The sequence below is a fragment of the Gadus morhua genome, chromosome 23 (assembly GCF_902167405.1).
Source record: "Gadus morhua chromosome 23, gadMor3.0, whole genome shotgun sequence".
Classification (NCBI taxonomy): Eukaryota; Metazoa; Chordata; class Actinopteri; order Gadiformes; family Gadidae; genus Gadus; species Gadus morhua.
The window spans coordinates 23,852,296-23,867,251 of NC_044070.1; the positions used below are offsets into that span (position 1 = coordinate 23,852,296).

The following is a 14,956-nucleotide window of genomic DNA, read 5'->3' on the forward strand; positions in this document are numbered from 1 at the left end:
ACAAGGATGGCTCTGACTGACAGGCAGAGAGTCAGGGAAGGGTTCATGTCGATTTAGCATAGAGGTACCACATCAGCACAACGTCAAAGGCTATCTCTAACCAGCGGCTGGAATGGCTCGTAACTGTCATCGCGAGCCATTTCAGAATCAAACCACTAGTGAGGTCACCAATGTGGGCGGTGCCATGCCCATGCAGGTGTGTAGGGATGGTTTACTCTGGAATTGGGAAATTAGGTTAGTGGTGATTGGATGAATGATGACAGGTGAGTGGTGAATGCTGGCCGTAGATGGAGCCTCAGTCTAAGCCAATGGCAGATGAGGGGCAGCTTGGAAACAGCCAGCCAATGGCTGCCCTCCCTCAGGGCTTCAACACCCACGCCCCCCCCCCCCCCCCCCCCCCCCCAATGGAAGCTCATTTATAACTGATGGAACACCAACGCACCATGCTGTCACCAGGTTCACACACACACACACACACACACACACACACACACACACACACACACACACACACGTCATAAACAGACTCTTATGCATCAGCTGAACTCCCGACTGCCAGCTGCAGGTTGATGGACTCAGCATACGGTGATGATGTTGCGTGACCTGTATACCTCTCTATCCTCGGCCACTTACCTAGCAACGTGGACCTAAAAGAAGCCGTAACACTTGAGAAAAAACACTTTAAATAGCTTTTGAAGTAACGAGTGCATTTGCCCGTTGCCTAAGGATGTAGGCTTGCCTGCTGAAACACTCAATATGCAAATCAGCCCGAGCGAGCGAGTCCAATTGAAAAAGATTTCCAATGTGTATTAGTGGCAGCGGACGCAAAGGGGAATACCGAACAGGGGGACGACTTATCGCGGCAGTTTGCTGTTGTTCCAGTTCTTGGTAATGCATCAACTTGAAATGCTAAATGCATTATGACATCGATGTATGATTCAGTTATGTGCGACGGCTTCCGTAACCGCGGTGATGCCTCGCGTGACTGGGGCAGCAGCAGATGTAAAACACGTTTGCATTGGAGCGCGGCCGCACGGGGCCCGCCATACATTAGTCATATGCATCGCCATCGCTCTCGCTATCGGAGTCGGCAGCGAATCATAACACGTGTCGTAGGCCTACATTGTCACCACGCGGGCAGGTGCGCTTGTTCATACTCATCACGGCTCTTTCATGCGCCAACATAAACACGTAGGACACGTAGCCTACGTGACGTAGGCCTACTCTTGTACAAACACACAGGTACATCTGAGGCTGGATGTGGGGGTGTAGTGAGCTCCCTCCATTGTCTCAGGGCTGTCCCGTTCCAGTCTTGGAGAAAGAATAATCGCAGTACAGCTTGTTCAGCGCAAACACTCTGCTCCCGGGCTGCGATCCAGGTTCTCCAAGACCATTAGAAGCGCTATGACATCCACACTTGTTTGGCTTTATCTCTTTTAAAACCACTGTAGGAAATATAATATTGGTGATGTCACTCGTTATGTTGTTAAATATTAGCAATAAGAGGTTGCATGGTTAGAGGGTCGGATGGGTTCCATTGTTAATGATGATCGATGAATTTTATGTATAAGTTATTGTCTGCCACAAAGGCAAGTTTTGTTAATGAACAGCGAGTGGACCGATCGCTGCCCAGCACGCTGTCTCAGAACCACTTCCACTTAGATCGGAAAGCCCATTGGCATTTTTTATATAAGATAGTCTATTAGGAATTTAGTTTTGGTATATTATATTACATTAGATTACATTATATTGCATTAAATATGTTATATTGTATTTTAATATACATATTCTATTTAGTTATATTATATTGTATCATAACGATTTGCGTTTAAAAGAATCTGAGCCGTGTCACGGTTGCTATGCACTATGCATCGTGGTGAAGGTTGCCAAGCCAAGCTGCAGTGTAATGTGATTTGTGTAGTTCACATCATAACACAAACTGAGGCCACGCAAGGGGTCTGCTTCCTCTCACAGAGGCTCCAGGGCAGTTGAGGGTCCAGCCTGCTCTTAGCCCCTTGGTCCTTCCTTACTGTGACTCCCGCTTTCACAATACTCACGTGCTCCCATCAGACCGGAACTCATGGCCTGGACTCCGGAGTTATGCCCATTCCCGTTCCGGCTCCAACATGAAGCTATGATTCACCGACATATCCACCGACAGAAGCATCTGTAAACGTCTGTAAGTCTTTACTGATGTCATTGTTGGAAGGCTAATTCCTTATCCATTTCATGATGGCTTTTTTTTTTATTGCTATTCTTAAGCACTAAATGATTGAATGTTTGAGACAATCCTTAATAATTTTTACTATTGCAATACCAACCCTAGACTGCAGAAAGATAGTTGTGTGTGATATTGCATTATTAATGCAAATTACACTGCATTTAAATTAGATACTTTAACTCTGGATACTATTTCATCTGTATTTGTGGTTGAGTATTCTCCCATACCAAAACAAACTCTAACTTCCATTACTCTCAAGAACTACCAGCAATGAAAAGGAAAAACAGCAGTATCGCTAGCAATACATATCTCCTATCTATGAGACAGCAACAATAACAAGCCCATATCTGTGCAGATCGTATTCCCTTGACATGGCTTTGCAATGTAAATGTAATCCGTGCATAATGATATACCTTATCTGATAATCCGCTAGATAAAGAGCGAGTCCACTCTCAATCTTCTCTTTTTCTCTTCTTTCTCTTGACGAATCACCCATAATCCCCACCATAAACAAGGAGGTCTGGAATCACTTTCTTCACTCAATCTTGACAAGCTAGGGGCCTATAGAACATAAAGAAGCTTTACCAAAGAAGAGTTAGCTTTGACCAAAGAAGGTAAAGACTTTGTACTCGTTCGGTTCATTGTTCTTTCTTTCTGCAATGGGTCATAAGACCGTGTTTTGTCAATAACACATTTTAAGATAAAGTTGGAATTCCATCCTGCCTGGATCACAGATTTGCATCCTATCTACTTATTCATAATTATTCACAGACAACCCCAAACACGACATAAACAGCGAGCCACATTTAGCCCCGGCGTTGATAACGAAACAGACGAAGAACAACAACGGATATCCCGCAGCAACTCTCACCACCACGCCTTATAATGAGTCATCAGTCATCAGTCTGCCGCAATTATCAAGACCCATGATGATGAGCCTAACCTCATCACAGTGCTCTGCAGGATATATCCTGGGTATCTGTCACGCAGTGGGCCTAATGTGATGCATCAGGACATATCTCCTTTCAGATGACCACACAGGCTCTCCCTACCACTCGGGGAGAACATGAGGGAGTGCTCCACCGTCACGGGAGACCTTCGTGTCTCCATAGATACATCTGGAGACGGAGAGAGGGAGTGCTGAACACACTTGGCCGTCCCAGTTGCTTTGGGCGGGGGAAGAGAACGTTGGACTTTGGAAACTCTCAAGGCTCTTAATAATACTCTCACCATCTGCCAAGTAAGTGCTTCTTCTATCGACGTCTGTATTAATTTGATATTTATCGACTTGTATTCCCAGTTGGAAGAGTGTACTCTTGTTTATTTGATCAATTTGCGTCTATTATATCTTTATCAACTTGATTTAATAGTTTAGTTTGTAACTAAGAAATGTTATTTAAATGTTGCTTTTCTTCCACTGGTTTATTCCTCCATCTTGAGGATGAATATTGTTTTGTATGTTTAATGCCATTTGACTTAAATAGGTGTAGTAAAAACAAAACTATCAGAGCCACTGTGGTGTTCAGACCTTCAGCGAGTCATCCATCTTATCTGTCTGAGGGATCGTACACCCTAGTGCTGCTTTGTTTGATTTACATTTCTGCAATGAATCGCTCTCCGATTAATTAAACAAGACCAATGTTTATTCTGCTTGTTCTGCTCTTGCCTGACCCTTCGAAATCGCTCTCTGCCGTACTAAAACAACATTGCCTACTACCGCTGTTACCTATTGAACGCATTCGATCGGGATTGTTTGCTAATAATGCATTTCACTTTAAGCAGACGGCAGCCAACACAGACCATGGTGGAGTTTTACATAATGTATGGAGCAGCCGTCTGTCTAACTATGACATTGTTTAGTGAGGTTGTGGGCGGACAACAACACACCTGTCGGTGTATTGAATATCATTGTCTTTCTGTGGATCATATTTTTTAATAAATGCAAGAGCAGTATGGCTCCTGTCCACAGCGCCTCTTCAAACAGGCTATAGGAAGACATTCATTAGTGGAACGTATAGCGCCTGATAATCTTTCTTGGAAAAAGCAGGAAGGAAGATAGGGACACCCAGATTTTAATCAGCTTAGGGCACAAGTCAACAACCTACGTTTTTACGACACTGTTCTGCAGAGGTTTATGCCTGTGACTTTATTAATATCCCTCTTAGAAATAGAGACTTCAGCCTTTGACTAAAGCTGTGCTGGTATTATAATGGTAGACTGCAATGCAGAGATCTACGGGGGCATTTCTTGTACGTTCACAAAGAACATTTGATTCTGTTCCCTGCACTTCCCGCCACTGAAATCCTTAAAATCAAATCGATAAATGTTGGTTTCCTTTAACGAGGTATGTGTTGTGGAGGACATGAATTATTAAATCACATAATTCCCCAGCTTTTCACTCACCACATAGGAAGTCTGAGATAACTTGAGTACATCAGGTTTTGCCAGGAAACATCTTTTAGATATTAGATGTTAACGATCTGTCTGAAAATGCACTGCTTCCCAAGAGTTATTAAGACAATTGAATGGGATTCAATTATGTCGCATGCATGAAACAACGTAGCCATAATTTACCATCATCACTCCATGCACATTAGTCTGCTAAGTCAATAAAGAAAAACACACTGGGAGTTCATTTATTATTATACACCGACCCAATGTAAATTGAGAAGAAGAGTTTCAGAGAGAGAGAGAGAGAGAGAGAGAGGGAGAGAGAGAGAGAGAGGAGAGAGAGAGAGAGAGAGAGAGAGAGAGAGAGAGAGAGAGAGAGAGAGAGAGAGAGAGAGAGAGAGAGAGAGAGAGAGAGAGAGAGAGAGAGAGAGAGAGAGAGAGAGAGAGAGAGAGAGGGGGAGAGAGAGGAGAGAGGAGAGAGGGAGAGAGGGAGAGAAGAGGAATAGAGACAGAGTAAATTTAATTGATCGCTCTGGTGGACCATACATTGCGGTTTGGTTGATTATTGATTGGCTAAGTGTCACTCTTCTCCAAGATCAATGCACCAATGAAGACAAATTAATTAGCATCAGAACTGCCACTTTGACCAACATCGTCTCTACTTGGTCACCCTTTACTACTGGGTGAGCCTGGCTATTCTCAGAGGTACAAATAAATAGATATATGAACAAACCATCAAATCCAACGAAAGTGTGGCGCCCCTGTGTTTACGGCCTGGAGAGAGCCGCCCGTCCCCCGGCCGACAGCGGGACGTATCTTGGCGGTTAAAACTTCCGCCACCATGGGGTCAAAGGGGCCTTCCGACCAGCGCTCCCGGGAGTAAAGCGATCTCGGTGGATGTCGTTTGCCCAGGCGCCATCAACCGATACAATTACACAGCCTCTTCCAATTCAATCCAGCCGGGTTATTTCCTAAGACATCAGGGAGCGACAACCTCCACCACCCCCACCCCCACCACCACCACCACCACCACCACCACCACCACCACCACCCACTCCCCTACCCTCCAGCTGTGAAGAACTTAATTGCTTTCCTCAGACCCCCCCCCCCCCACTCCCATCCCCCTTGGTTTCCAAACACACACAGTGGACTTGAATGCCCTCTCCGGTGAAGGGGAAAGTCGTGTGTGTGTGTGTGTGTGTGTGTGTGTGTGTGTGTGTGTGTGTGTGTGTGTGTGTGTGTGTGTGTGTGTGTGTGTGTGTGTGTGTGTGTGTGTGTGTGTGTGTGTGTGTGTGTGTGTGTGTGTGTGTGCCCTACGTTTCCTTTCCTTCCTCACATCCAGAACCAGCCTTCGGGGCCCTGGTCTGGTCACATGACCTGTCACATGACTATGTGCAGCGCCAACGGAGGCATATGTGTCTGTGATTGTGTTGATTGCGTTAACTATGCATCTGTTCACAGCTTCTGTGTGTGTGTGTGTGTGTATGTGTGTGTGTGTCGGTGTGTCTGTGTGTGTTTGCCCGGATGAACAATGTGTGTGGACACAAAACACGCTAACTGTTGATTGTGGTTCCCACAGCGCCATCTGAACTCTGCCCGTGCTTTTTGGCCGGGGAGCGCTTGCTGTAGTTGCTGCTCCAATGTTGTTTGTGCTTTCACTGTGATGGTTCTCCGTCGCGACTGGAAAAACACATATTCAGTCAAATGAGTAAATATAGTTGTGAAATATGTGTTGTCCCTCAGAGGTGTGTGTGTGTGTGTGTGTGTGTGCGTTTTTGTATGAGGCTGAGTATCGGTGTGTGTGTGTATACATGTGTGTGTGTATGAGGCTAAATTTCTGTGTGTATGTGTGTTTGTGTGTGTGGGCGTCTGTGTGCTTTGTGTCTATTCATCGGTGTATATCTATGTGTATATGCAGGTGTATGCGGCTGTGTGTGTGTGTGTGTGTGCGTGCGTGCGTGCGTGTGTGCATGTGTGCCTCCGCTCTCCGTTCTCGGTGAGATGTGTCCGCCCTGTCCTTCCCACTAAGCCCCTCCTCCCCCTGGCAGGCTCGCTCACGCCCTCGCAGCGCTGATGAATCAAACCAGGGAGGTCCTCTCCCAGAACAGTTGCTACACGTATGTGATGGAGGACGAGGAGACGGCCAGGGCCAGCGTCAACGTGTTCGAGGTGATGCCCTCTTTACTGCTCCTCTGTTGATGCAGCTATCACATAGCACAGCCCGGATGGCTCAATCTACTGCTCTACCTACCAATGCTAGAAAACCACCATACTACTACTACTGCTACTGAGAATATGACTACACCAAACTACTACAAACTACAATCACTACTATTCCTGCTCCTCCTTCTACTACTGCTACTACCACTTCTATTATCACTATAACCCCCCCCCCCCCCCCCCCCCCACAGCTCTCGGAGAGGGGCGAGCTGGCGGCGCTGGAGCGGCTGGTCCAGAGGAGCCCCGCCCTGCTGGAGGAGAGGGACGAGGGCGGAGCCGGCCTGCTCCATCACGCGGCGGGGGGGGGACACGTCTCCCTCATCCAGTTCATCACCTCCCTGCTGCCCCCCGAGGGTGAGCCTCCCCCCCCCCCCCCATCCATCAGCTACTGTACACAAGCTGGGGGGAAACAAATGTATGGAGAGGACTGTGTGTGTGTGTGTGTGTGTGTGTGTGTGTGTGTGTGTGTCTTTGTGTGTGTGTGTGTCCTGTGTGTGTGTCTCTGTGTGTGTGTCTCTGTGTGTGTGTGTGTGTGTGTGTCTTTGTGTGTGATGGGTGTGTGTGTGTCTTTGTGTGTGTGTGTGTCTTTATGTCCTGTGTGTGTGTCTCTGTGTGTGTGTCTTTGTGTGTGTGTGTGTGTGTGTTAGGTAAGAGTACTTCATTGATACCTGATATCCCAGAAGCAGAACTACACTGTAGAGGTTAGATGGTTAAAATGTAGAATAAAACACACAAACAATGAAAGGACCTATAATAGTAATGCACATTACATATAAAGACATTTAGGATATGATATTTTTGTAGCTGATGCATATTTATTGTTTGCGTGTGTGCCAAGTCAGGTAAACTGTATTTGTTGAGCCCTAAATCACGCTGACCGTCTCAAAGGGCTTCACAGGCCGCATGTTTACGTCACCTCTTACCCTCGCCCCCCAAAGAGCAAAAACCCCCCTCAAACAACAGGGAAGACCTCTTGAGAAAGAACACGCGTGTGTATGGGCGCATGCACCTGTACATGATGTGTGCATGTGTGTAGGCATGAGTGCACGTACGTGTACACGCATGTGTGTGCGAAAGCGTACGGAATGTATTTATGTGCGTGTGCATGTACCTGCGACCCATGTATCCCCCCCCCCCCCCAGAGCTGAATGGCCGTGACGGGCAGGGCGGCACGCCGCTGCACTGGGCCGTGGAGAGGGACCAGGCGGCCAGCTGCAGAGCGCTGATGGACCTCCGGGCCGAGCCCAACATCCTCAACAACGCCCTCATGTCCCCGCTGCACCTGGCCATCAGCCACACCCACACCCCGCTGGTGGAGGTGAGGAGGAGAGCCATGGTTCACATCCACCTTATAGTCCGTTCACACATCCCCCCCCCTCCACCCTACCCCCTCCAGGGCTGGGGGGGGTGGTGCTGAGGGGTGGAGGTGGTGGGGGGCTGGAGGTGGTGGATGGGGGGGGGCCGGAGGTGGTGGAGGGGGGGGGGCTGGTGAGGCGCCTCTCTTGTGCGCTCCAATCAGCCGGAGGTTGATGTGATTAGTGGCGCGCGGGATGAGGGGCTGTAGCGCGGACGCCGGGCGATCCATCCCGCTCGCTGAAGTCAAACAGACTCATTATCATAATCACACTTAATTAGGAGTGTTTTGGGTTTTTCTTTTGGAACCAGATCTTTGCATAATCCTTTCACGGATGCAGGCTTAAATCTGCCCGTTTTCTTGGATTCGATTACGACTTTGAATGCACGTTATTAAATCCCGGATGCTCATTTTGTAATCGCCCACAGCGACATAAATCACAGGCAGGCTCGGTAAGGCCGGACGGCGGGTTTAAATTAGCTGGACAGCTCGGGCTAAATTTGGTCCAGACCGGATATTGAGTATGTGCGTGCGTGTGCATGTGCACGTGCGTGCGTGTGCATGTGCACGTGCGTGCGTGTGCATGTGCACGTGCGTGCGTGCATGTGTGTTCGTGTGTGTGTGTGTGTGTGTCCATCCGGGGGTCCGCTGCATTATCATTTGCATCGTCATGCAGACCCCCTTAAAGGCAGTCGACCCGCGTCGGACTCCAAAGGCACCCTCGCCACGGCGACGCAGAGGGAAACAATACCTTCCACGAATGATGTGTTGCGTAGATGTGTGAAGGTTGCTGCTGTTATTGTCCCGCGGTACAGTAGCCAAGGGCTCGCAGCTCTCTAACGGAGCCCATTACACCGCTGCTGACAGGCGGCTATTGCTGCCATAACTCCCCCTTTACAGCGCGACTCACATCGGCTGCCCGTCCAGAGACTCAACAGAGGGAAACACCCAGAGACACAAATCCTCATCATCCCGAGGTCAAGTGAAGACGTCTCTGCTCTTAATGAACCCACAATGCACACCGGTCCTTTTTTCACATTTTATTGCTATTTGAAATGATACCACGCTTTTTTTCGCGATGTCATTTCCGAAAGAAAAATAAATGTCCACCAAACGAATGTGACGCTAGAATTGTCTCGGTTTGAATTGATGCCCAGAATGTGTTTGAGAGTCGTTGTTAAAAAAAAAGGGGGCTGTTGAAGTTATGATGTTGACATTGTGGTCCTTCCTTTACCTTCACACCGGCACTACATTAACTTGTCACCTGGAGTGGTTTCAGTGTCCCCTAAGTTTACCTTGAAGAAAGAACCTACCTGGGTCAACGTTTGAATTTGAAAAGGTCCCCAAAAGGCTTACATGTTGTCACACACACACACACACACACACACACACACACACACACACACACACACACACACACACACACACACACACACACACACACACACACCATGCCATCTCTGGTGGCAGGTTCAAAGAGAAGGATGGGGTCCAGAATGAGGGAAGAGGTCATATATTTCCGTGGAGTCTATTAATCACCTGTCCGCCCCTCTCCCCTCTCCCCACCTCCGCCCCCACCCCCTCGCCTCCACCGCCACCCCCACCCCACCCCCTCGCCTCCCCCTCCACCCGTCCCCAGCTGCTGGTGTCGTACATTAACACGGACTGCAACCTGAAGGGAGACCTCGGGAACACGCCGCTGATGCTGGCCTGCTCCATCAACAACTGGGAGGCCCTCAGTATACTGGTGGGTCCACACACACACACACACACACACACACACACACACACACACACACACACACACACACACACACACACACACACACACACACACACACACACACACACACACACACACACAGCCATGAAGGCCCTCAGTATACTGGTGAGTCCGACACACACACACACGCATACGGATACACAAACACATACACACACACCCACAGAGGCAATCTTGCACACACACAGACATACAAACATATAAATACAAACACACACATAGGCATGCATGCACAAACACGAGTGCACATACATCATTGCTTGATCGAGCACTTTAGGTAGACATTAGTAAAGTGATTCCAATTCATTATTCGTATTACATATTGATCGGTTGGTTTCCAATACTATATGTTATGTCCTTGAGTCTGTTGAGGTCCTCACTTAATATGCGCACTGAAGGAGTGTTTGCTAACTTGTGCGTTTGAAGAATTATTTTAGCTGTTTTTAGATTTCCAAAAACAGGCCACATCTCATCTTCACACAGAGAAAATGTTCCAGCTATAATTATAGATCTAATTCAGAATGTCCGCCACTCCCCCACGCCAGGCAACACAACCCAAGAGCCGTTCCAAACAGTGTCTCATCCCCCCCCCCCCCCGCCCCCATGTCCCCCTGCCCACAGCTGCAGAGCGGGGGCCGTCTGTGCAGTCAGAACAAGCTGGGCCACTTCGCCATCCACGCCGCCGCCTTCGCCGGAGCCACCAGGTCCATGGAGGTCATCCTCACAACTGGTACGACACAACGTCCAGACGGACGGGCCTCTCTCTGCGTCCCCTAGCAGAGCGTGTGATGGGCCCTGGGGCCTCTCTCTGGGTCCCCTAGCAGAGCGTCAGACGGGCCCCGGGGCCTCTCTCTGGGTCCCCTAGCAGACGGGCCCCGGGGCCTCTCTCTGGGTCCCCTAGCAGACGGGCCCCGGGGCCTCTCTCTGGGTCCCCTATCAGACGGGCCCCGGGGCCTCTCTCTGCGTCCCCTAGCAGACGGGCCCCGGGGCCTCTCTCTGCGTCCCCTAGCAGACGGGCCCCGGGGCCTCTCTCTGCGTCCCCTAGCAGACGGCCCCGGGGCCTCTCTCTGCGTCCCCTAGCAGACGGGCCCCGGGGCCTCTCTCTGCGTCCCCTAGCAGACGGGCCCCGGGGCCTCTCTCTGCGTCCCCTAGCAGAGCGTGTGCTGTGTTTACAGCCGCGTGAGGGATGGCAGGGTCGGGGTGTATGTATACATTATGTTCCCGTGTTGGAATGCCGTGAGGTTTAGTCGGAGCACGACCTTTCCGAGACGTTCCTGTCGCGGTTGTTTACCGGATAAATGAACGGGGATTCCAGATTCCCAGGATGAGCCGAGCGTTGGAGTGCAGCTCCCCGCGGCCGTAGGGAGGACAGGGACCATGCAGAGCGGTGTTGTGTACTGGGTGGTTGTGTACTGGGCGAGATAACAACAGGAGGCAAGACTCCCTTCTAACTCGTTCAGAGGTGATGCTCCATGGTAAAAATAGAATAAAAATATGGATGACAGAATAAAGCTGGAGCGCTTTATTTATCCCCTTTTAGCGTATCATATCATGAATACACTTTCCACTCTACTCCTTCTACCTTTTGTTCCTCCGGACTGCCTGTTGAGTGCAATATCTTTTGTGAAGTGGATCTGTTTAAAGCGTGATGAAGGAGGCTCTCTCTCGGGGTTGTGTGGGCCAGGGGAGAAGCTGGGCCACCCCCTGGAGACCCACATCAACTACCTGGACAAGTCCAAGAGCAGCCCGCTGCACCTGGCTGTCAGGGGGGGCAGCATGGAGGCCATCCGGCTCTGCCTCCACACGGGGGCCCGGGTGGACCAGCAGCAGGTACACACACACACATGCACAACGGACACACACACACACACACACACACACACACACACACACACACACACACACTCGAGCAAAAACACACACACACACACACACACTCGCGCAAACACACACATACACACACTCGCGCGAACACACACACACTCGCGCGAACACACACACACACACTCGCGCGAACACACACACACACTCGCGCGAACACACACACACACTCGCGCGAACACACACACACACACACTCGCGCGAACACACACACACACACTCGCGCGAGCACACACACACACACATATTCATGCACACACACACACACACAGACAAACACACACACACACACACACACACACAGACAAACACATATTCATGCACACACACACACAGGCGCGCACACTTTTGCCTGCACAGACACACACACACACACACACACACACACACACACACACACACACACACACACACACACACACACACACACACACACACACACACACACACACACACACACACACACACACACACACACACAAACAGAAACAGAAACAGAAATGATTGGTGTATCCAAAGTATGCACAGTATGCAAAAAGCAAGAATTTGGGTAAATGGATAAATGGGTCCCACAAACATTTCCATGACTACCACTGCTGATCCGGTGTGCAGCTGGACCGAAGCCCACTGTGCTCTGAAAGGCAGCGATTACTCATGGAGAAGCTCCTCTGAGTATGAACAGACAGAGCAGCAGTCCTCTTGGTTCCCTTTGTCTCCGTCTGATGGAGGGTACCATCACCAGCCTCCCTCCCTGTCTCCCCGTCTCTCTCCTGCTCCACCTGATGGGGTTACAGGCCTCCCCATCACCAGCCTCCCTCCGTCTCCCCGTCTCTCTCCTGCTCCACCTGATGGGGTTGCAGGCCTCCCCTTCTGGCCCTGAGCGCCAGGCAGCGCTCCCGTGTCTGGTGTCTGGGCCGCTGGCCGGCCGAGCTCCAGTACAGTACAGTACAGTACAGTAATGGCTTCACTAACGCTGTAATGTGGAGACGAGATCTCGTTAAAGGGCTCGTCTTACACACCCAACACCCCCCCCCCCCCCCCCAGCCTGAGAGACACGACGCTACTGTAATGCTTCACTGGAGGGGTCTACACCGTGGGGGTCTATCAGGGTCTTTGTGTGTGTGTCAGTAAGTGTAAGGATGGATTGTGTGTGTGTGTGTGTGTGTGTGTGAGAGCTATAACCACGAATTAGTTTGTTTGTGTTTTTCCTTTACGCGCTCAATCACATGCAAACCCAGCATGTGCTCAGAGACTTTCAACAACTTTGACCCACGTCCGACTTCACAATTTCCAACTACATAATTTCCACAGCATGTGTGTATGTGAGTGTATGTTTGTGTGTATGTGAGTATATGTGAGTGTATGTGTGCGATGTGTGTGTGTGTATTAAAGCAATATCTTCAGTTTGTGCGTAGGCTTTTCAGTGTCACCGTGCCTCTTATTATTGAGAGTGTGTGTGTGCGTGTTGCGTGTGTGTGTGTGTGTGTGAGTGCCTGCGTGTGTGCGTCCTGCAGCTGGACCTGTCCTCTCCGCTCCACCTGGCCTCCACCCAGGGCGCCATCGAGGCGGTGAAGATGATGCTGTCGTCGTACTGCGACGTGGAGAACATCATCAACCTGACGGACGGGGCGTGTCAGACCCCCCTGCACAGGTAAGACCCCCCCAGACCCCCCTGTACAGGTAAGACCCCCCCCTGCACAGGTGAGACCCCCCCAGACCCCCCTGTACAGGTGACCCCCCCCCTGCACAGGTGAGACCCCCCCCCAGACCCCCCTGTGCAGGTGAGCCCCCCCCCCAGACCCCCCTGTACAGGTGAGACCCCCCCCCAGAGCATGACCTCCAGGTTCACATTCAGAACACGTGAAGGTTTCAGAGCCTCTGAAGTTCCTTATGAGAAGTTGAAGCCCGCCATCTGGTTACTTCCTGAATGTCGTGGAAACATTAATCCTTACGATAATATAAAAATCATATTGTAATTACATAAACCTTGTTTATATAATTACTAGAAAATGAATTTCTAGGACTCAGAGATGTCTTGATGACGTTCAGTCTCTGATTTCAACTCGTTAAGATAGTCTGCGTTTGTATTGCCACTGTAGCCACGAAGTCTGACACTGACCGTGCCTAGCTACTGGCTCCTTGGTCATGTCGATTTCTTTAAGTGACTTGCAGCCTTGCAGACATGTCCACTTCCCCCTATAGTGAATCGGAAATTAACTTGGTCTGCCCGCGATGTGAAAGTAACCAAAAAGAATCAGGTTCACCAATTGTCTCATTGAATATACAGTATGCTTGCTGATTTTCTGCCTGTATCTTCCCATGTTCATGCTCTAAAATGAAATCAAATATTTTGCTGTCAAGAAGTTATCGTCATCACTGACCAACGATTTCTGTGTGTGAAGTGAAACCGACCTATCGGAGCAGAGCCCGCCGGCTGGCCCTTTCCTGTAGCCGTGAACTTCGATTTCACGGATAACAAATTAAATATGATTTATTGACGTTGTTAAGCAACCTACACGAAATCTGATTAATAATAATAAATAAATAAAGAGATGAGTTTTTCATTTGTTCAATTCATAGCAGTAAATCACTGACATAAATGAAAGCGTTGGACCGGGGGCTGTCCCAGACAGGAGGCGCCTCGCTGGAACAGAAACCGTTTCCTCTGAGTAAAGACGGGAAAATCAATCAGAGAATCAGCCTCATTACTCACCCCACAACTAAATCATGCATCCTAACTTCATTACAACCGCATAAATGGGGAATACCTTATAGAGATAGCCTCTTTTAAATGGGTGGCAAGAATACAAGAGATAATAAAAACAATGATAAAGAGATTGGGTTGCGAAAATAGATTGTGAGTGTTGCTAAAAGGTATTTAGGTTGGCAAGGGACAAAAGTGCTGCGAATGGAGTTGAGCCTCCTAATGGAACCCTCCCTAACCTCATATTCCAGATATCAATTAAATTATTTAACCCTAATCAACCAAGTCTTAAAAATGTTCATGTTTGGTTAATTGTATAAAACATTAGCTATCCTAGCTGATTGAATTGTTTTTTTATTTAAACACATTACCTGACCAAGGTAGAAGCTATATTTGGAAATG

The 14,956-nt window shown here is 49.2% G+C and overlaps 1 protein-coding gene across 2 annotated transcripts in view; it reads left to right on the forward strand.

Moving 5' to 3' along the window:
* Positions 1–564: 564 nt before the first annotated feature.
* The window catches only part of LOC115537365 (transient receptor potential cation channel subfamily A member 1), a 30,185-nt gene continuing 15,793 nt past the window's right edge, over positions 565–14,956 (forward strand). The window contains exons 1-10 of one of the 2 annotated variants that reach the window (XM_030349225.1): positions 565–888; positions 2,071–2,179; positions 3,251–3,461; positions 6,661–6,781; positions 7,024–7,186; positions 7,975–8,150; positions 9,826–9,933; positions 10,591–10,699; positions 11,654–11,799; positions 13,365–13,501. In XM_030349225.1, coding sequence (XP_030205085.1) covers positions 6,686–6,781; positions 7,024–7,186; positions 7,975–8,150; positions 9,826–9,933; positions 10,591–10,699; positions 11,654–11,799; positions 13,365–13,501 — 935 coding nt within the window. In that variant the 5' untranslated portion in view covers positions 565–888; positions 2,071–2,179; positions 3,251–3,461; positions 6,661–6,685. Of the gene's footprint in view, positions 889–1,957; positions 2,180–3,250; positions 3,462–6,660; positions 6,782–7,023; positions 7,187–7,974; positions 8,151–9,825; positions 9,934–10,590; positions 10,700–11,653; positions 11,800–13,364; positions 13,502–14,956 lie in introns of those variants that run through there. The other variant, XM_030349226.1, reaches the window with a different exon arrangement.